General features: G+C 36.2%; 1 protein-coding gene across 2 annotated transcripts in view; it reads left to right on the forward strand.

Annotated features, from left to right (window-relative positions):
• Positions 1 to 24,114, forward strand: part of waw (Translation factor waclaw) — a 192,376-nt gene that overhangs the window by 128,308 nt on the left and 39,954 nt on the right. For both annotated transcript variants that reach the window (XM_090393583.1, XM_090393584.1), the window contains exon 12: positions 6,942 to 7,012. In XM_090393583.1, coding sequence (XP_090249709.1) covers positions 6,942 to 7,012 — 71 coding nt within the window. The remainder of the gene's footprint in view (positions 1 to 6,941; positions 7,013 to 24,114) is intronic.

Below are 24,114 nucleotides of genomic sequence, written 5' to 3' on the forward strand. Positions count from 1 at the left end.
TTTAACACTCTCTACACTGTATCAGAATCACCATACAAACCAGGAGAAACCATATCTAATCATACAAAAGTGCTTGACTTTACATTGAACTGACATCCATTTTACCATGCCCACAATTCCAACATATTCAAATCATTCTGCAAGTACTGCATATCAGTAGCATTCCTGATTACTCTACCTATCTTTGCATCATCAGCAAATAACTGTATATCACCTGTCAAATCCTTCCCAATATCATTAATGTACAGATTGAATAGCAGTGTACCAAGGACAGATCGTTGTTACCACTGGTTACTTGAGTTTTGCAGACTCGCATCCCCCGATCACCACTTTTTGATATCTGTCAGTCAGCCATCCTCTTATCCATGCTAATATGTTATAATCCAAACCCATATTCTCAAATTTATGCAACAGCCTTCAATGTTGTATTCTGTCAAAGACCTTAACAAAATCCAAAAGTATCATGGTGTGTCCATTCCCCTTGTCTAGTTCAATAGTAACCTTATTATAGAATGTGAGCAAATTGCTAAATCATAACTTTCCCTTAGTAAACCCATTCTGTTCATTATAAAGTAGAGATTCACTGTCAACCCATTGCTGAATGGGAGCCTTAACTAACTTTTCCAAAATCTTCAGAACCACTCCTGAGATATTGATTGGTCGATAGTTGAATACATCAATCTGCACCACCCTTGTGCAATGGGATTATCATACATTCTTTCCTCTCCTGTCCCTGTTCTGAGCCTCAAATTATATAGTATGGTCAAGGAATAGCCACTTCAGGCTGAACTCCTTTTTTTTTTTAGCATCCATGCAGATATTACCCATTAGTCCCTATTACAGAATTCTCTTTCAGTTTATGCAACAGCTCTAATACCTCCTCTCCATACACTTGGTTTCTTCGTTCAGTGAACTCAAATTTACACATGCCAGGTTGATAGCTTTTAGTAAAATGGCTGCTCATTAGTTGATCAATCACTTCTGCATCAATCACTGTATACCATCTGCATTCAATAGAGTTATTCTTTCAAATTCATTCTTACTTTTACTTGCAGCATAATGATAGTATTCTTTTGGGTTGTCTTTAACTTGCAGTGCCAGTCTCTTTTCATACTCATACTTAGTTTTCCGTACAACACTTGTGACTCTTCTGGCCTGCTGCTTATGATTATCATAACTGACATCATTCCTTATATCATGGTATTCCTTCTACATCATCTTTTTCTTATAGATTTCTTGCTTAATTAGATTACACATCCATTTCAAAAAAAAAATAATAATAATCAGCTAACGCCTTTTTATTCCCGTATGCGGGAGTAGGCGAGGCCATTTAGCCCTATCTAACTTTTGGAGACTGAGTGGGCAGTTCAATCTCCAATGGTACCAATCAGAGATAGATGGCCCAAGGCTATCACTAATAACCAGTGAAGAGAGACGGCTCAAATGTGCCGCCATCTCGTGGTCCATAACCCTAACACAATATATTTAATGTCTGAAATAATGTGGGTTCTACGGTCGATTTTCTTGAGTTTACGGCATGAAAAACCCGAGTTTCCGGGAGGAAAAACCCGCTTGCCCGTGCCAGAGATCGACTAACTCGGGAACCGGTCGAAAAAAGGCTTAGAAAAATTTCCTCTAGTCGCCGACTAGACTCGAAACTAAGTCTTCCTTCGTGCGGCCAAGCGCCGTGGTGTGCAAACGCCACATCCACTGAGCTACACAGGCTCCACATCCATTTCATTCTTGCTCTGTTTATTCTTCAAACTCTAGGGACACATCCTGATATCGCATCACTTAAATATTTTTTAAACACTTCCCACATGCTGTCAGTATCCTTTCCATCCAACAACTGATACCATGGCACAGAATACAGCATACTCCTCAGGTGGTCATAATTTCCTGCTTTGTAGTTCAGCATGTAACCTTTTCTGAATGTACATTCATAAACTTAGCCACTTCCCAAGTGAGTACCGCATGATCACTGTCACCAACCATAGATAGAATAGTTATGTCTTTAACTGAACCCCCCCCCAACACTATAATCAGATCTACCACTCTTTAACCACAAGTTCCTTCTGTCGCATGCTGCTTGAATAAGTTGTCTTGCAACACAACTCAGTAAATTCAGTTCCATCATCTCATGCCATTTCCCAGCTGCCCAATAACTGTTTGGATAATTAAAGTGAATAATTAAAGTCCTCATTATGAGGACTTTAATTATTCATTACTCGTTACTCTTTTTGTACCTTCATATTTATTTGGTGATGCATTTCTTCATCACTAGCAACTGATCCACCAGGTCTCTACCTCACACTGAATGGCTTCAAACTCACTGCCACATGAAAAACTGTTACTAGTATTGCAATCATAGGTCTCAACTCTAACTGGATTCAAATCATCTGAATATCATTAGCAGCACATCCCCTCCTCTCCTATCTTATCTGTCCTTCCTAATACTGTACCATTTGCACTCAATACCAGTTAGTATGTCTGCTTTTGATAGCCAGGTCTCACTAATGCCTACAATATGAAGTCCCAACATATTAACCAAGACAACAAACTCTACTCCTTTGTTTCTTATACTTCTGACATTTCTGTACAGACATAATAATAATTTACCTGCATGCTCTTTTGTATATGCTTGTCCATGGTCTCCATGACACATTTCGGCAACTTGCAGATCTCTGTTCTTTTTCTAGTTCTTTACTTATGCAGACATCTGTACACATGCTTGATAGGTCTGAACTGGACAAACACAATCAGTCTCTCTCTCTCTCTCTCTCTCTCTCTTCATTATCATTTCCATAATAATAACCATTTTCATCACTAACACAGTTTACTAACATCATCACTCTTACCCACAAATGCTCATGATTCGTTCCATCAGAATTCAGTTTCCCTGACTCTCTGTGTTAGGTCTCATATCAATTAATAATTTTTCAAGACTCCGGATGCTAAATGCATTCAAGTGTAGACCATTCCTCTTATACAAATCCAATCTTACCTCAAACTCACTCCACATCCAAAATTATTAGGTGGAAGATTAAGTGGCTTTTAATGTTTGGTCTCCTGGGGAAGTTTTCTGGTTTCTATACCTCATCCCTTGTCTTACACACAGTGAGGAGGTAGAAGAAACCAAAGACCTTATTCTGTGGACCAAACATTTTTGCCATGCCAAACATATGTAGTTATCCAGATGCTTCCATTTGTGGGTCCAGAAAAAGGCCAGCTGCTAGAATGGTAAATGAGATCAAACCTCATGGTACTGCATCAGGATGCTAAATTATACTTGCCAAGAAATTGTATTGTTTAATTCTTATCCAAGTGTAAGTAAATAAAGTTTGCACATGAAATATTTTCATGAATAGGCTACATATATTGCTTTAGTATCTCATATTGCAAATCACTTCCTTTCGAAGTGCATAATGCTCTGTGGATGCATGAAGGGAGGATCACCACCTATACCGTTTTGACCTTTATTAAGGATTTCCTTGCTTAATATCTTCAGGATTCCAAAATCTTATGAGTGACCTAAAAAATGGCCACTTTCTCATGTAGCTTAGAAAGCTCTCAAACATCTCTTAGCTTTTCCCAAACTACTGCACCAAACCTCAGCCTTCAACCTTCAAATCCTTCCGGAAGTTTTCATTACCAGTGCCTTAAAACACTGATCTTTTTGCCATTCTCTGTTGGGATAAGGACAACCTTGTAAACTTCAATACTGTCAAAATGCAGCCTGTCCTGTTTCTTACAAGAAAGATCTCACATTATAACTTTGCTAATACTCAATCAGGATCATATTTCACTTCTAGCCTTTCTTGCATAATCATCACATCCACAGCCTCTTCAGCCTCCAAATACCTTAGTGTTCTTTTCTGCTCAAGTCACTACTTCTCGGAACTCATGAGAACTATGCAGTAGAATTTCATGCAATTCCAAAATCCACTTAACATTAGAATTATGTGCTCATGTTTAAGCTGATACATCAGAAACTGTCCAAAAAATGCTTAATATTCAGAGTTCAACAGATAACTGGTTAGTAGACAAACCACTGCAATCTCTCACATTCTCAGATTTTTTTCTGCTTGATGCTTTTTCTATAGTTATTTTTTTGTTCTCTGTTTCTGCCCAACTGGCTACCATCATTCCCCCATGTTATTTCTACAATATCCAAAGGTTATATTGACTTCAGTGGGCTTTCACATCCATGTAATTATGGACATATATACTTATCATGGCCAAGCCTTTAAAAACACAGGCTGCTGCATGATCATCTATACTCAGCTCAGTTTATAAAACTTTTCATCCTCCTCTTTCATTCCATTTAACTCTGCTCTTTTGGGAATATGATTCTCAGTATTTTCCTGAAACATGGTGGTGACTGCAAAATAAGTAATATAGGAAATGAGTTTGTGTGTGTGTGAAATAGAGGTTAATGAAAAAAAATGCAATTGGTGGTGCTAAAAATCAGAACCATCTGAAAAAGACTGTGAATTGCATAGACAGATACATCTATAGATACAAGGACTATCATTATGGATTGATTTCAGCTATGGACATGTGGACTAGAGGGTGAAGAAAGTGTGCAAGACACGGGGAAATGAATTGGTAGAATTACTCAGAGATAACTTTCTTAAGCAGCATGTGATGGAAGGGAACTCTTGGTACAAGAACATTGGATCTAGTAATAGGATCTGAAATTACTTGGGAGGTGATAGTACATGTAAGAGCTTGACTAAGAAGTTCATATGTGGAACTATAAGTTAGATGATTATAATAAACTGAGAAGGAACCTTGAGGTAGTGCCTTGTCATGAGAAATTGCATAGTAGCAGAATCAGCAGTGCATGAGAATTAGTCAATAAGGGAAGCTATATAGCTATATCTGACAGCATCCTGGAGTTAAGAGAATTGATCACATGGGAGTCAAATGGATAACACTTTAAAGCAAGGACTGCATAAAAAGAGGATATTGTGAGAAGAGTAATGATGAGACTGGAGTGACTATTGTGAGGAAGGCAAAATTAAATTATGAAAAGAAGTTAACTGAACAGGCCAAAAAAAATTCAAGAGAATTTTATCACTATATAGTAAGCAAGTAAAAGGAAGAATAATCTTAGTGAATGAAATGGTAGAAAAGTGTCATATACACAAGAATAGCTAAGCTGTTAAGTAATCACTTTACTAAAGTATATACAGGGTGTTCGGGATAAATTTGACAGTTTCGTAAGGAAAAAGAAAATCTTCTTTGTATCTATTAAATTTAATGAATTGACAAAAAACATTACAGGCAGAGTTAATTACAATACTATCAACAAGATTTACTCAAAATAACCACCATTAGCATCGATCACAGCTTCAATTCTGCTTCGGAACCTCGAACAAGCTGATGCTACAGTCTCCCTGGGAAGGGCCGCAAAAACTGTTTTAATTTTATCCATTAACTGGGCTTTTGTATTACTGGAAGTGCGATTGGTGTCTTTTTCAACTGCGCCCCATACAAAATAATCCATGGGGTTAAGGTCTGGGGAGTTTGGAGGCCAAACATTTGGACTGGTGAAGTCGTAGAAATTTTCAGACAACCATTTTTGACTTTTCCCAGAGGTGTGGCAAGGGGCCAAATCCTGCTGCCATACATACGGCCTACCATTGGCTACCCTTGTTATCCAGGGCTTGACTACAGTGTTTAGCAACTCCACGTAGCCATCTGAAGTCAACCTGAGGCCCTCTTGGAAAAAATGCGGAGGCATCACATTGCCTTCAGAGGATACACATCCGAAAACCATCACAGTTTGGGGAAATTTAGTCTGCATTACACGAGGAATGTCCTTTGTACTGTATGCAAGCCATCTGTTATTCTGCGTGTTGTGTTTTTGATCCTGGCAAAAGTTTTTCTCATCGTAAAAGAACCAGATTGTTTGTGGTTCCGCAGGATGTTTCACTCTGCTTAGAAGTTTCTTCGCGTTTATCAAACGTTTTTCACGGGCCTTTTCTGTAAGCAGCTGACCTTTGCGGCGCTTGTATGAGTAGTAGCGGAGGTCTTCATTGAGTGCAAGCTTCATAGTAGAGGCTGCAACATTCATTTCACGTGACAAAGCCCGAATTCCAATGCCAGGGTTCTTCAACACCTGTTCCTGCAGATTTGCGAGGAATTCTGCTGTACGAACGCAATCAGATCGTCTGCTAGGGATCTTTCTTCTTGCTACATCCTCGTAGTCACCATTGCAAGTCTCTAGTTCATGCCTGATTGTTTTTACTGTATTCAGGGAGCATTGGGCAGCAGTCGAAATATCCTTATTTTGATGGCCGGCACGAATCATCATGATACAAGTTATTCTCTTCCATGATTCAGGTGTGTTCCAGCTATCCATCCTTTCTGACATCTTGTATATGAATGAAGAAGGGTCCAACCTTTTAAATGAAGAGAAGTGTGTGTTAATACATGTAACTTACGGAAAAATATAATTAATTATAAATATGTCAAATTTATCCCGAACACCCTGTATATTGCAAGCATACCCATTAGCTCTCTGGATGCCAGAAGAGGAGAACTGGACAAAAGAATAGAGGTAGATGAGTTAGAAGTATTAAAGCTTTTACAATAGTTCACTAAAATACAGCAGTTGGACTGGATGAGATGGTGACATGAATGGTTGAAGAAATGCATAAAACAGCTAGCATTGTCACCTGGCTGTTCATCTCAAGTCTCAGCACATGTGAAATTTCTAATGAATGGAAGGAGAGTATGATAATTCAATTATACAAAAGTGGAGCTAAGACTGTAGTGAATTATAGACCAACACTGAAGATCCTCTATAGAAGACAACACATTTATAAAGGTAGGTGAGGAGACAAAATCAGATTATGAAAAGAAGTTTATCAACTTATGTGTTGTAACTTGCAGTTGGATTTAAGATGATTGTATTTATTTATTTTTTTTAGTAAAAATAATTGGACAGAAGAATATAAAATTGTATGGTGGAGAAGAAATAATAGTAACAAATCCAGTAAAGGTAATTATTTTAAATTAATAACAAGTGTTGTGCATTGAAATAAAATATTGAAATCTATTATTCTTTCATATTCGGATAGTGGAATGAAACTTGATCGCAGCTTATGACTGTGAAAGAATGAGTTTTAATATCTTTTTATTCCAACAACTTACAATTCCAAATTGAAGTCTTGTAGGCATTCTCTTCAATAATTCTATGCTGTATAGTTCTGTTACAAATTTCTAAGTACTATAAAGTTTATCCAGGAATAAATGAGCTATTATAAATGTAATAAAACTGTTTTGCTCTATTAAAAGAAAATGAGAGATTGAAAGTTGCTTTTTTATGGTAATGAAATTTAAGCAGAAATTAAAAACACAATCAGAAAACTTGATATATGAAGGAACTGGTAACAATGATGATGCTTAGGTTCCTAAACCTGCTATGTTAATACAGTTAAAATATTGATATATATCTAATTGAACAGTAATGGCTGATTTAAATAATTTTGATCACTCTTGCTAGAGTGAGGAAACAACTATGTTGTAATTTGTAACAAAATGTCTTCACAGAGAGGGTAATGAATGTAACAGAAGATAAATGCAAATGTACTTAAATATTTAAAACATCTTTAAAGAATTTCTAATGGTGGTTTTCTTGCAAATAACTGACCAGCATTATATAAAAAAACAGAAGATAATTCATGACTGTCATATCTTCTTGATTGCAATACACGTTACTATCACAAACATGGAATGGCATTCATAATCGTGTATTTGAATGTTTTAATAATGTTTTGACTACTATAAATTCAATATGTCACATGGAAGTCATAATGTTAGCACAACTGATACTTGTGATTGACAAAATATATATATATGGAATGATATCACTCCCATACATGGCACTATTGTGTTATAGGTATGGTTATCTTTCACATATCATTATATATATTTCATGTATACAGTCAGGGTAACACAAAAAATATTTCATACAAGCACTGAGGTAACAGGGCTTTTCGGAAATTCCTGTTACAGTTTCTTCATTTAACATGAAAAAATACAATGGATAAGTAATTCCATTTATTTATTTAAGGCTATATATTTCAGCCTGAATATTACAGGCCACCATCAGTGGCATCAGTAGTTAATTACAAAGTAGCACGAACAATGAGTTAAGTGTAGAGCAAATATTATTGCGACATGCTCATACTATTTGTTCTGCACCTCAACTATTACAGCAGGAACTCTTAAACATCAAATGATATATGAAACTGAATGGCTTCTGGATGGACCATATGAGAAAGGAGCATACAACAGCTTTTTAATTCCTATAATCCTAGCCCAAATAACAAAGAAACAGTATGTTGAGTTCCAATTCCTTATATTTCTGGCATCTCAGAACCCATTTCCAGAATTCTTAAGAAATACAATTTAGTGACTACTTTTCTTTCTATCAACAAATTATCAGCATCTTCAAAAAGATAGTCTTTTCTTGACTCCCTGTTGTCTACCAAGTTCCCTGTGACTGTCATCGTTCTTACTTTGGATAAATTGGACACTGTGGAAAACAGAATACAAGAACACCAGTCTTACATTGGCAACAGTAAATCTGAAAAATCTGGCTTGGCACAACACAAAATAGATACAGACCACAACATCCTATGGTCTGAAACACACTTACATTGGTGTTGGTATAAATTCGAATGCTTGTTCAAAGAAAGCACTGATGCTTTACTTCACCATCTAAACTTCAATTGGAATGACTGCTTCCTCTCTGTCTAAGATATGAGAAAGTCTTATTTTAATCACATATCAATAATTTCTTTTAAAGATAATAAATTATCAATATTGCAATATTTCCTTAGTGGAAATATATCATTGCATTGTTTTATGTATAACATCACACAGCTTTTACTTTTTCAATTCAGTCCATTGTTCATGTTCTACTTTGTAATTAACTATTGTTGCTCTGATGATGGCCTGTAATATTTGGACTGAAATATATGGCCTTAAATAAATAAATAGTATTACTTATCCCTTGTGTTTTTTTTTTTGTGTTAATTGAAGAATAATCACATATCAATAATTTTTTTTTAATCTAATAAATTATCAATGTTGCAATATTTCCTTAGTGGAAAATATATCATTGCATTGTTTTATGTATAACATCACACAGCTGACCCATAAGTGTAATGCTAAAAGAAATTCACTATAGCTTGTTATTCACTGTTATAACAAACTATTCCTGAGTCTTCTGCATTTTATTTTATTGTTTTCATTCAAATTCATAATAGTGTCTTAAAACAACATTACTGCTTAATAAATTTATGCATCACCGTTCCACAGACCAGAATCATTACTAGTCATATCTCATACATCAGGGGTGTTCAACCCATCGATCGTGGAGCGATTTTTGGTCGATCGCTTGTGTATTCCTCCTTACTTACAAATTTAATTAAAACTGAAAACATAATATTTTATTTATCATTATTTTGTATTATTTTTAATTCGCTTTAAGTGTATTGCTATTATTTATTTATTTTTCATTAAAATCGTCAAATCAGTAATTTTCTTATAAGTCTTGGTAAATTAATTAATTTGGATCAGTGGAAGTCAAACAGCAAGCCGAGTGAATACGATTATAAGCAAAGTGTAAAAACTCGATTGTAGCTTAAATATTAAATATTCCAAAGCACGTTATATCGATTTTTTACTTAGGTTAAGTCCCATGTGAATATTGTAAAAAAAATACACTTTGTTTGTCTCAGTATAGTTTGTATTAGATGATTTTGTAAATAACTCTTTTGAAGCTAACTATATATACTGCTTTAATAAGAATATGTTAGTGTTAAAAACAAAGGCAATGTTTTTGTTGCCGAAGCTGTACATGGCAGCATTAGAAAGATTGTTATTGAAACTTGTATGAGAAAGGCTTGCAGGCTCTAAGTGTAAATATCTCCGAAGTCAGTCAGAAAGAGTTCAAACAACTTTCCGATGGGCCGGCAACTTACAATCAAAAGAAAGCAGAGGAGAACAAAAGGCGTGCCAAACTTGAAACTTAAGATGAAAGACTCATACCGATTCTTTGGGGATTGCCAAACTTCATGCGAAGTCTCAGAGGAGGCCTAATAACAAGGGACTGAAACAAGCAGAAGGGGTCCTGGTTCCAGAATTGCTGTCAGAGAGGAGGCCGCCTGGTCCAGAGTCACCGTCAGAGAGACTACCCAGATCCACGTTGCTTGAGAGAGGAGTTTCTCACTTCCAGAAAGGAGATTCTCGGTTCAAGATGTCGCTAGAGAGAGACTACTTCTAGGCCACAGACAAGGTTTCAAATTGCCGAAAGGAAGAGTTAAGGTTTCAAATTGCCAAAAGGAAGAGTTCCAATTGCTGAAGAAAAGTTTCCAGGCCAGGTTAATGTCAGACATTCACCAGTGTGTTGCGTTTTTATTACAATTTGATGAATCAAACGACTTCGCTGATATTGCTCAGTTAATGGTATTTATTCGCATGGTATTTCAAGATTATTCAAGTAAAGAAGAACTTTTGAAAATTATACCATTATTGGGAAGGACTAGGGAAGAAGACATTTTTTCGGCATTTGATGAATTTGTGAAACAACACAAGCTTCCGCTTTTTAAACTTGTGTTTATTACTACTGATGGTGCTCCTGCAATGATAGGTAATAAATCAGGCTTCATTTCGTTATGTAAAAACAATGACAAATATCCAGATTTTTTAACGTACCACTGTATTATTCACCAACAAGTACTGTGTCAAAAGATGTTTTGGATATTACATTTAAAATTGTAAATTCTGTTCGAGGAAAAGCCCTGCAACGGCGGTTATTTAAATTACAGGCAGATGATGATAGGGAACTTCTGTTGTACAATAATGTTCGCTGGCTCAGCAGAAGTCAATTTTTAGAAAGATTTCTTGTATTAATTAACGATATAAAAAATTTTCTTGATGAAAAAGAGATATTTATCCCAATTGAGTGATAAAAGATGGTTGTTACTCCTTATCGTTTTTAGTAGATTTCTATACGAAATTAAGCAATTTAAATTTAGAGTTACAAGGTAGAGATAAAAATTTAATTGACATGTTAAGTTCAATAAAAGCTTTCCAACAACACTTACTTTTATTCAAGAAAAATATAAATGACCGCAAATTTAGACATCTCCCATATTTATTAAAATTTTTTGAACAAAATCAAGAAATGCTTCGAGGAAGAAATAAATTCGAGATTTAAAGATTTTAATAAAACTGAAATGAATGTATCTTTTATCATTAATCCATTTCAAGAAAACTTGAACATCACAGAAATTTCAAATAAAATGAGTGGACTGTTTGATATAAACCAAGCTGAAGTAGAACTCGAGATAATAAACATTCAGAATAGTTTACATTTAAAATCAATAAACAATGAAGTCATTTGGAAGTACACATGAAAAATTCCCAATATTAACTGATATTGCGCGAAAAATTCTGTCGCGTTTCGGATCGACATACTTGTCAGAATCCGCTTTTTCAAATATGACCGTCATAAAAAATCAGTTAAGAAACCAAATTACAAATGATCATTTGGATGATTGTCTGCGATTGACCGCTTCTTCATATCAACTTGACCATGAAAATATTGCAAGGTCCAAACAATGGCAAATTTCACATTAACTTTTTTCTTTTTTTTTTTAATCAACCAGCATTTCCTGTAACTTGTGAGTTTGTAATCAATGTATTGTTTTTTCTAACTTTGGTTTTCCAAAATAGAGAAATAAATATTTTATTCCAATATATATATATTTTTTTTTTTTGTTGTATTAAAAGAATTAAAAGTGATAAATAAATTTTTAAATACACAAAGTTTTTAGTTGTGTATTTTTGTTTAGTTCTTTATTTGTGCGTAATCAGATATCATGTTGTGGGAACGTGATCTATATAAGAGAGTAGATCAGCGAATAACTTTTTATAGAAAAGTAGCTCGCTTAGTAAAAAAAAGGTTGAACACCACTGTCGTACATTACTTACAATTTTACAGTGCTTATGTGACATCCATATCTCTTTTCATATCCTCTTGTAAGAGTTCAATACATGTGCTAGGTATACCATTCATTTTCATAAATTATGCCATTAGTCCATGAGCTTCAGTGAAAGCAGGTTAGAAAAGAAAAAAATAATATTATATGGAAAAAATAACACATTTGTGCTAGACTGGGTGGTTTTATTTTCTAAATTTTAATTGGAATACAATGATTCATCTTATATATAAATACAGTGTATAAATTTACACTCCCTCAGCTTTGAATGCAAATATGGTGATTTGTCTCAGAAGTGCTTGCTGTTAAACATAATATTTGTTTTTCCTTTCAAATTATAAATGAAAAGATGTGGATTATGCATATTACATCTTCTATAGTTTGGTTTCCAAACTTTATGTTGTCCTCAAGTAATATCAGTAACATTTTCATTGGTCTTCCGCCTTTCTATTCATGCAATAATTTTTGCAAATAATGCATAAAAATTAACATACCACTTTATTATGCACTTAATATAATTATATAGTAATTTGTTTGTGAGAGTCTTCAGGTAGTACATAATTTTCAATGCCTGTTATGAGAGCACCACCTTTCTTAATCTTTCCAATAGGAAGAAGAAGAAATAAAGTACCATGTTTGGTTTCAGATTATCTGACATTTAGTATGCATCCATAATACAACTGCACTGTAGGAGCCATTTCTGAACTGTAGGTCAGAAATAGCTTAAATGCTTTTTCAAGTCATTTCTGACCTCTGATAACAGGATGATGGTCTCATCCACTATCTAAAAAGAATCATGCTTCTTACAGTGGAATTTAAACCAACATTTAGATAGTGGCAAAGCAGAGATACATACTATTCACTTGACTATCATAGCAGAAACTTCATTTATTTAAAAATAGCCACATTGAAATAAATATTGAGCCATTAGTAATTAGATATCAGAAAAATCTAAATTACTCAGTAGTGTATGGGCCTTAATTTGTTCACACATTTCATCCTTATGAGCATGCTGCCTATGAGTTTGTGATAATACAATTCAGCATTTTTTAATGTGAATCCCACCTCAAAAAATATGGCCTGGTTGGAGAAGTGGTTAGTGTGTGTCTGCCCTCCAACCAGCAGGCTGTGGGTTCGAATCCTGTCATGAGCGTGTGTGTTTTCTAATGCTACATTACTACATTTGCACCAGACTGAGATAATTTTATGGGAGATGAATTTTATCATCTAGTGTGACACCACTGCCCCATTTATTGGAAGCCTGAGGTGGCATGAAGTTCCATGTTTGGTCTCTAGAACTGGGTTTCTGGACTAGGTAAAAAAAAAATAAGTAAAAATAGCGAAAAAATCCTTAGCCCACCCATGGTACAAATGTTCTATAGATTTGCTATAAACCTTTTGTGGTTAGGAGTTCCATAAAAAAAAAAAAAAAAGTTAGAAACATGTAGTACATTAGTGGAATAAGGATTAGATAATCTGGAAACCCTGCTCTAGAGAGATCACACATGGTACTTTTTTCTGGCCAATTAAGACTCCTGTAGCAGGATGGTGGTCTCACATCAGAGACCACCATCCTGAGGTAGCAGATGAATTTCATCTGCTACCTAAAGACATTCACAAATATCTAGCATGTCCAGAGCAAGATTCTGAACCCAGAGCTTGTTAGACGAAGTATGGATAAGCTCTTCACACAGGCATTCAGGCTGGTGAATGATCATCCTTCCTTCCACATGACTATGTCCACACACACTGTTGTTGTTGTATGCACTAGCCCATGCTCGACATTCCAGTTCATGCCAAAGTGTTTTCTTGAGGTGAGATTAAGACTTTCTGCAGACCAGTGATGTTTTCCAATATTGATTTCACAGAACTTCTCCAGTGTAGGCATTAACTACACATAACTGAAGGGACACGTGGTGTGAGAGTGTTGGACCTAGTCATTGGTTCAGAAGATATATGCATAAGTAAGGTGTCCTTGTTATCTCCAATTGGTGAGAGCAATCATGTGGTATTGACTTGGGAGGTTGCAAAATTTGTGGATTTCTCTCTTAAGAAGAGGTACATATAGAACTAAAGGTTAGGCAATTATAACAAGCTTTAGAGTGAGCTTGCAGCCATCCCATGGCAGAACATATTGCAGAAGAAAGATGTTAGCAGTGCATGGGATAAAATCAGCGGGTATTTGAGGAAGGCAATATCAGATTGTGTCCCCATAGTCAGGAAGCCAAATAAGGTAGGCAATAAATGGATGAGTAGCAGTATCAAACTTGATCTGCAAAAAAAAGAAAATGTTATGGAGAATTTACAAGGAGAAAGGCGATCAGTACACCCATGAGCAATACAAGGCTCGAGCTAGGAAGGTTACCAGCATAGTAAGAAAAGCTAAATCAGATTATGAGAAGACTAGCCAAATAGATCAAGGGTAATCCCAAAGAGTTCTTCTGCTATGTGGCAAGTAAAAGGAAGAATGCCTTCGGAAGGATAACTTTGGTGGGTGCTGATGATATTAAGGTAACAAATTCAGATGTAATAGTAGAGTTTCTGAGTGATCACTTTTCAAAAGTCTATCACCCAAGTGAGAATATCTCTGTACCTTAGCAAAAACTAATGTGAGAAATCAGAGGTACTTAGTATATTGCAAAATTTAAATGCAAACACTGCTGTAGGTTTAGATGGAATATCAGCTCGGGTGTTGCGTGAATGTGCAAAGGAATTGTCAATGCCTCTTACTTGGTTATTTAATTTACGTTTGAACTCTGGTATGGTCCCTAGGGAATGGAAGGAAGGAAGGCAGAGTAGTTTCTTTGCATAAAGGTGGCTCTAAAACTGCGGTAGTTAATTACAGGCCAATCACCATCTCGGGAGTGGTGGTAAAAGTATTGGAAAAGTTGGTTAAAGACAAAATTCAAGAATGGGTGGATCAGGATACGATACTCTATAGGGGCCAACATGGTTTTGTTAAAGGTCAATCCTGCCCTTAGCAATTTATTAACTTTTTATAATAGAATGACATCTGAATTGGACAAAGGAAATGGCTACACAGTGGTACTTCTGGATTTTGCTAAGGCTTTTGACAAGATACCACATGGAATACTGTTGCGCAAATTGGAGCAGATGGGGATGGATACTAAACTGGTGATATGGATAGGAGAATGGCTCAGGGAGAGATACCAGAAGGTGGTGTATGGAGGAGCAGAGTCCAGGATTGAAGCAAGGTGACCAGTGGTGTGCCTCAGGGCTCTGTGATTGGGCCATTGTTGTTTAATTTGTACATAAATGATATAGGGAGATATTCAGTTGTTTGCTGATGATGCAAAGTTGGGTAGTGCAATAAAAAATCAAGCTGATGTCAAGAGTTTGCAGGATGATTTAAATAAACGGGCAAAAGATAATGGATGTCAGTTCAATGTGGAAAAGTGTAAAGTTATGCATTTTAGGATTAAAAGATTACCAGCTGTGTACTACATTGATGGAACAGTACTCCAAGAGATTGATGAGGCTAGGGACTTAGGGGTGTTGGTAGATAGGGAGATGAAGTTCAGGGGACACATTGCTAATGCGTCCAAGTTCGTTATTGAGGAACACACTAACATCCAGAGATAAAGAGGTTATTATTCTCCTTTATAAAGTGTTGATACTTCCACATTTGGATTACTGTGCTCAGGTCTGGTCACCTGGATTTCCTTTGAGATGAGGAGGTTGTGGAGAGGATTCTGAGGAGAGTGACTAAGTTGGTGAGTGATGTAAAAAATGCTCCCTAGATTGAGAGCTTGTGGGTTGCAGAGGTTGGTTGATAGGCAGAGAAGAGGAGATATGATAGAAACATTTAAATTACTAAAAGATTTTTATAAGATTGATGCAGGGGAAATGTTTTAGCTGTGTGAAAGTGATCAAAGAACAAGAGGTCATCCCTAGAAATTAATGAAAAGTGTGGTTAACAAGGGTGTGAAAACGAGGTTTTTCAATTGGAGGGTGGTGAGTGAGTGGAATGCATTGCCTGACTCAGTTGTGAGCTCTTCCTCTGTAAATGAATTCAAGAAGAGATATGATAGATGTTGTTTTGATGGTTTGGGTATCCTGCGATGAGTCTACTGACTCCATGGAGATACCTGTAATAATAATAATAAATAATAACTAGAAGCAGTCCTTCCGAATTCCATATCCGAAGTCTGTTGTAACAGACACTGGAGTTATTTCTTCCAGACATAGTCCATTAGAAACTGTAAAACTTTTGAAATTAATTTTATTAAATACCTCTCACACTTTTAATATTAATTATATACATACATAAAGTCAACTGAATTTTTCTTCGGCTCAAATGGTATTGCAGATTGAGGTCTGCAGCATGTCTCTCTTTGTGTTCCAATTGTTATTCTATTCTACTGCATACAATGCCTGTGACAATTATGCTGCTAGAATTATTTCCAGTGTGGGTACCTTTTGTCCATATGGCATATTAAATTCAAGCTGTTATTAAGGTCCATGACAGTTCCAAACAGTGCAGAGGTAAGTTTGTTTTACTGGCCAGGTAGTGACTTATGGCAGTTTTTAAGAAAGAGAAAATGTTTAAACTTTTTTTTATCATTTCTTGTTATCATAATACACTTTTCCATATTAGAAAAAGTTTGACTTCAGATAAGTCATCTCAGACATTTCATTATTTTCATATTCTCTTTGAAATAGGTGGTGATTTTTGATATTTTTTTGCAGTGTTTAATTCATCTTAGTTTTCATCTCTAACAGAGTTCACAAATAAGTGAAGGATTTCATAACATTTACAAATTCCAGTCACACCTCCAACAATGCTCCCTCAGTTATTGGTCTATTTCACTGCTTATCACATAGATTTTCAGTTACAAAAACACAAGCAGAATATGCACAAGTCTTGCACCTTAGTGTCATGCTTGAGGTGGAAAAGTTATAAAGAGAATGACTCAATACAGAAAAATAAATACAGGATTTCTTTGTGTAGGTGGTATAGTATATTACCATGGGATAGAATGAATTGTGTGTGCACCTATTATCTAGTCATAAATCACATATGAATTCATGATGACATAATTATTTATTTTTTCATGTGAATCCTACCCACAAAAATGCTATTTGTCTATTCTGTGTTAGGATTGTGGATGGGCTAAGGGTTAGATAATCCAGAACCTTACTCTAAAGTTCATTTCATGGTGCTAGTAAAACAATTGAGCCACTTTAAGGTGGTAGTTTCACAAGCAGTGAAATTTGTATCCCACTTAATGAAAAAATTGAAATAAAAGGAAAATGTATAGGGAGATAGTAACCATAGAGTGAGGGGGAAGGAATAATAACTAAATAGTATCTATGTATATTTGGAACTTAGTAAAGGACTATAGGGAAAAACATCCATTTGACTATAGCATTCATTCATCGATTGTGCTTACATGCCAAGTATCTTTGGCTTTCATAACTATAATTTTGATAGGTTAACATGGTTAGTCTCTTGCCTATAAACATATTTTTTGTGTACATTTTTGTTCTGCTAGCTGGTTTTCCTGATTGAGGGATGCAAATCAGTTTCCAGGAGGGGAAACCCCTGCTACCTTCATTTGAAAAACCTTATAAAGTTTCTTCACTTTCTGGATGGTATTTGAATCCAGGTATTTCCGGTCAAAGACAATGTCAGTACCATTGGTCTGCAGAAGCCTTGCTTCCTGATGGTGTTCATGATCAAATAACTGTCTGGGCATGGCATGAATCATCATAAAATGTACTGAAGAACCCAGTGTATAAAGCATTTGGCATCTGTTTGTTTATGCTGTGTTTACAGTCAGCTAGCACTGCAAATATTATTATAGCAGACTCACTCACTGTAACAAAGCATCAAAAATTCTATTCTCAGACAAAGCTTAATAGAATTGACATTTCCAGTTATGCATATTTTTATGGACAGGAGACTGGGTCCCCTCTGTGCAGGCAGTATATATATGCGAGTCTGCCACCTCTCACTGCATGCCCACTTGCTCTTTATCTCTTCCTCACAAAATGCAATGAACCAACCCAAAGAAATGCAATTTTACTGCAAATCTTATAAAAATTCTCCCACGAAAAATTGTTCACAAAAATTCATTAAAAATTTTTTTTTTAAATCCACTCACAAAAAACATCAAAAATCCAACCAACCAAACCCCCCCCCCCAACATTAATTTTTACCAAAAAAAAATTTCCACATCCACTTCATCAACATTCGGGGTCTGAACATCAATATAAACAATGTGCACCACCAACTACAGTCATCTAAACCAGAAGTACTATTCCATCAGAATCACAATTAGCAACCTCAACTACCCAAACTACACATTACACAGCTCTTTCCTCCACAAGGGCAGCATTTGTGCATTCATCAGAACCGACATGCCATGCCAGAGATTGTATTCTTGAATTCCCATGGTTTGATATGCTTTTTCTCAAAATTTCTCCACCAAACCAACCTGCCCTTTTCATATGATCTCTCTATTACTCTCCAAACTCTGTCAACCACTCTGACCTATTCAACTATCTCTCTCTAAAGCTAGACTTTCTGCAGTAGAACTACCCCAATAGTGAGGCCATCCTTCTTGGGAGCTTCAACGTCCACAACTCACATTGGCTCCATTTCTCATTTCACTGACCAAGCAGGTAGGGATTGTGAAGTGTTTGTCATCAGCAGTGACCTAACTCAGATCATCAATTTCCTACCAGAATATCTGACAACCCCCTCCAATTTGCCAACACGCTTCACCTCTTCCTAACAATCTCCCCTTCCAAATATACTGTGGTTGTTTGTTCTCCTCTTAGTAACTCAGACCACAACGTCATACAAGTCTCCTTTGACACTACAAGGTGTCAACTGGGAAGACCTCCATGACTTCTATTCCTCCTTCCTATGATCCAACTACTGCTTCAGTTTTTCTGATTCAAACATCTGCTGAGACCGAATAACAGAAACCACGCTAACAGGAATGAAGGCTTTCATCCTTCATTCCACTCTAAATTCTCAGTCACCATCCAAGCCTTAGTTCTCAAAAAAAAGTGTGCCAATGCTGTAAAAGAAAACCCTCTGCTTACCACAAATGGCTTAAGATCAAAACTCCAGCTATCCACTCTACCTACACTGCAGCTTGCAACCATTGCAAAAGAATCATCACTAAGTCCAAATCAAACTCTGAAAAGGCCAAATGCTGCAAACTTGTCTTCTGCCCAAATGGCAGTCGCTCCTTCTGTCCACCCAGGTTTCCACCACTCTCACATCCGGATTGTCTGTAGTTACCTCACCCAAAGACAAGGCCATCTTACTGTCTTCTCTTCCAATTCCTGTATCGATGACCTATTGCAAAGTTCCCTCCACACTACCAAGAATGGCTCCCTTTATGTCGCCCATAATCTTCCAATAAAAAGAAATCCAAAGAATCCTGAATAACTTGAACACAAACAAGGCATTTGGTCCTGATGGTATCCCACCTATTGCATTAAAAATTTGTGCCCCAGAACTAACACCTCTCCTGTATTTCCTCTTCGATCTGTGCTATTCAACTGGCAAGAAGCAGTTCCACATCCAGCTCATCCCAAAGAAAGGTGATAAAAGTCAACCAATGAGTTACTATCCAATTGCTCTCACTTCTGTTCTCTCTAAAATTATGGAGAAAGTCGTCAACAACCAACTCTTGAACCACTTAGTCATGCCAACTTATCAGTAACCAGCAGTATGGATTCTGCCACTTGCATTCTACAGCTGATCTTCTTACTTTCACCACTCACTTCTGAACTCAATCCATTGAGAAATTTAGAGAAACTAGCATGGTTACCTTTGACATTTCAAAAGATCAGGTTTGGCACAGGAGCCTTCTCAATAAACTGCCATTCTATGATCTGCCTTCCTCACTCTGTAACTGGCTCACCAACTTTCTCTGGTCACTCACTATGTGTCATGGTGGATGGTTTAGTCTCCTCAGATTTTCCCACTAACACAGAAGTTCCCCAGGGTTCTGTTCTTTCACCCACTCTCTTCCTCATGTATATAAATGACCTGCTAACCAGAGATTTTATTTTATGCAAAATGTCAAATGAGATGGAAGCCTGTCATGTGGAAACCTCATCTCAAGTAATATTTTCATGCATAGTTTTATTTGCTAATATCAACTATAAGTATCAAGAAAAAGAGAAAAAAAAAAGCCAAAAGTGTGGATTTTTGTTGGTGGTACACTTCAAAGATGCCATCATATGGGTATGACACTCTCGAGATTAATTTGTAATATGTACATTAATAATATTGGGAATGAAAGGGAATAGGAAATGTCCAGTTATTTGTCCATCCATCCATCTATTCAATGGACATCAACAGATGTGATGTGGTCACTCAGATGCTTGGTGATGTTGCCACACCAGTCCTCGTCAGGTGATGGTGCTGTTGGATCAACTCTCTGAAGATCAGTCACTCCAGACACACCATCCATCCATCCATCTCATTGATGGTCTACTCCTTCCTCTTTTCTAGGAATTTATCTTGTATTACTGTTTGGAGAAGTTCTCCTTCCATCCTTTCATTATGTTCAAAGTATTTCAACTTTCTTCTGTCAATGTGAGGTTTGTTCAACTAATGAGTGCCCATTTTGCTAAAATCTATCGACCTGGTATATGCAATATTCACTTCACTGCTACCTCTTCACTGAATGAAGAAATTCAGGTTTATGAAGAGAAGATAATAGAGCTGTTACACAAACTGAAGAAGAATTCTGTAATAGGGACTAATAAGATATCTGCACAGATGCTAAAAGGGAGTTCAGCTGAAATGGCTATTCCTTGTTATATACTTTGAATCTCAGCACAGCGAAGATTCCACAAGAGTGGAAAGAATCAGTGATTGTACAAGAGTGCTGCAAAGACGGATGTATCCACCTGTCGACTTATCACTACCTCTGGAATGGCGGTGAAGGTGCTGGAAAAGTTGGTTAGAGATTGCATACAGAAATGGGTTGACAGAGCATGGGTTTACTAAGGGAAGACATGTTTGAGCAATATGTTTGTTTACATTCTTTAATAATGTTACCGTTGCATTAGACAGGTAGGAATGGAAAAAATTGCGTTGCAAAAATTGGTTAAATGGAATAGAGGGAATGTAAACAAACATATTACTCAAACATGTTTTCCCTTAGTAAACCCATGCTCTGTCAACCCATTTCTGTATGCAATCTCTAACCAACTTTTCCAGCACCTTCACCACCATTCCAGAGGTAGTGATAAGTCGACAAGTGGATACATCCGTCTTTGCAGCACTCTTGTACAATCACAGATTCTTTCCACTCTTGTGGAATCTTTGCTGTGCTGAGATTCAAAGTATATAACAAGGAATAGCCATTTCAGCTGAACTCCCTTTTAGCATCTGTGCAGATATCTTATTAGTCCCTATTACAGAATTCTCCTTCAGTTTGTGCAACAGCTCTATTATCTTCTCTTCATAAACCTGAATTTCTTCATTCAGTGAAGAGGTAGCAGTGAACTCAATATTGCATATTAGGATTTTATGGAGTAAATGTAGAAGCAATTTTTCAGTAAATGACAAGATGGTAGAAAATTAGGGGTGTTGCAATATTGCATATTAGGATTTTATGGAGTAAATGTAGAAGCAATTTTTCAGTAAATGACAAGATGGTAGAAAATTAGGGGTCACATTAGAAAGTTTGGTAAGAGCGAGTTAGGAAGGGCATAGGAACCAGCTTTTTTTTCTTTCTGCTTAAAGAGTGATCAGTAAGTGAAGTGGGTTACTAAGGCTTTTGTCAGTGAATGCAAAGTATGATAGGCACTTTTTGAATCTTCAGATTCCATACAGATGCCTGTACTATTATTTTAAAAGAAAACAATAATGTAAGGAAAAAAGTAATGATTTGTGCATAATGATGTTGTTCGATTGTATTTGTAAGGGAGTACATCATAATGAAAACTGTAGCCATCATTTTCACTATCTGTAATCACTAGGTTGTGAAATCATCTAGCAGTGTCAGTGAATTGTTCAATAATTTTGAAGAAGGGAAAGAAAAAAAAAGTACTGCTGAAAGTTTATACCATTACTAATATTGTATATGTATTAAGTATTATTATTATTCAGGACCTCCATGGAGTCGCAAGACTCATTGTTGAAGGCCCATCTTAGATAACACAGTCTGTCATTCCACTCCTTAAGCTCATTCACCATTCTACTTTCACGACCCTATCAGACAATGTATTCCATAATCCACTTCAGCCACTCTCCATGCAAAAAAGCCTTTTCTCATCCTTTTGCTCACCATTTCCATTTGCAACTTCCAGGGATGGCTCCTTGTCATTGCTTCTTTCCCTTGTTCTACCATATGAAAGATCTTCCCAGTGTTGACCCTGTAACCACCTCTCAGTAGTTTAAACATCTCAGTTATATCACCTCTTCATCTTCTGTCCCCCAAACATGTAATCTTCATGCCCTCAGTCTATCCTCATAACATTGTACATTCCTGATATCATTTTTTGTTATCTGCCTCTGCATCCTCTTCAAGGTTAATTTATCCCCTTCAAATCTCAGCAACTAGATCCGAGTGCAGTAATCAAGATGTGGCCTGATCGGGGCTTTATACAATGGAATGACCACTCTTCTATCTCTGCTAGTCATCCTCTTGGTATTGTACTAGTTGTTTGAATCACTTTTACCACCTCTGTGATATGTCCCTAAACTTCAAATTTCTATCAATCATCCTCCTAGGATCCCTTGCTTCCTTCATTTCCTTTAGTATAGTTCCTTAGAGTACGCAGCCTCCCATAGGTCCTAATCAAGACCTTATGTTGTAACCAAAGAACTTTAATTGTATTAAATTGATACTCCCATTCATTTTCCTATCTGTCCAGCTTACTCAAATCCTCCTAAAGGGCCATTACATCACCAGGATTACTAATAACCCTTCTCAGCTTCACATCATCTGCAAACAACCTAATATCACCTTTCCCTTGCAAACTACTGACAATGTCATTGACATAAAGGTTAAAGAGTAGAGGTCCCAGTACTGATCCCTGTAGAACCCCATTTGTGACCTTGTGCTTCCTTGACAGCTATCTTATAAACACCAGTTCACTAATTTGATATCTAAACCCGACTGAAAATTAGATATTAAATTATCACCCTGTCAGATGCATTTTAAACAGCAGAAGAAAAAAAAACAATATATGCATTTTTCTCATCAGCTGCTCTTGATACTTTATCATAAAAGGTAATCAAATTACTAAAACAAGAGTGCCTCTTAACAAATCTTCATTGCTAGAAAATTACAAAATAATAAAATAATTGTTGCATTTGTGCCTCATAAATCAACTCTTGCTGAAGATGCCTGTGCATATTTAATTACAAGATGAATATTGCATTTAGTTAGAAAAACCCACTTCTATGTTTCAGTAAGGAAATACCGTGAGTAGACATATTACTTAAAATTATAATAACAGAATGAACGCATGTAAAAAATTATTTATTAGTAGAATTTTCGCCTGAATATCACAGGCATCTTCAGTACATGTAAAAAGGCTAATTAAACAATAATTGACAATTCCAAAGGTCCCCCACCTAAGTAGCTCATGTAAGATAACTAAAAAAAAAGGTCATTAAGTTTCCTAACTTATAAAAAAAAACATATATATATATATATATATATACAATTAAAAAGTTGAAAGATTAGCTGATTTAAAAAGTTCCACAAAGGGGATCCCTCCCGATTCCATCAACACTAGACATAGAGTTCTCTGGAACAAGACGAAAGTCTTTCACAAAAGTCTGTTCCTCGTGGAATGCCTTTATAAAGAAACATGTGAAACTTTACTTCACTCTCCCAACTTAAGCAGACCAATAGTCTGTCTATCTCCTTTGTGGGAGATAGTACTTTTTAAATCAGCTAATCTTTCCTAACTTTTTAACTGTATATATATATAAGTGTGTGTGTGTGTGTGTGTGTGTGTGTGTGTGTGTGTGTGTGTGTGTTATTAATTTTTAAATAAGTTAGGAAACTTAATGACCTTTTTTTAGTTATCTTACATGATCTACTTAAGTCGTGCCCTTTGAAATTGTCAGTTA

Source organism: Typopeltis vanoorti, chromosome 6 (genome assembly GCF_054136105.1).
Source record: "Typopeltis vanoorti isolate ZY-2024b chromosome 6, IOZ_Tvanoo_1.0, whole genome shotgun sequence".
Lineage (NCBI taxonomy): Eukaryota > Metazoa > Arthropoda > Arachnida > Uropygi > Thelyphonidae > Typopeltis > Typopeltis vanoorti.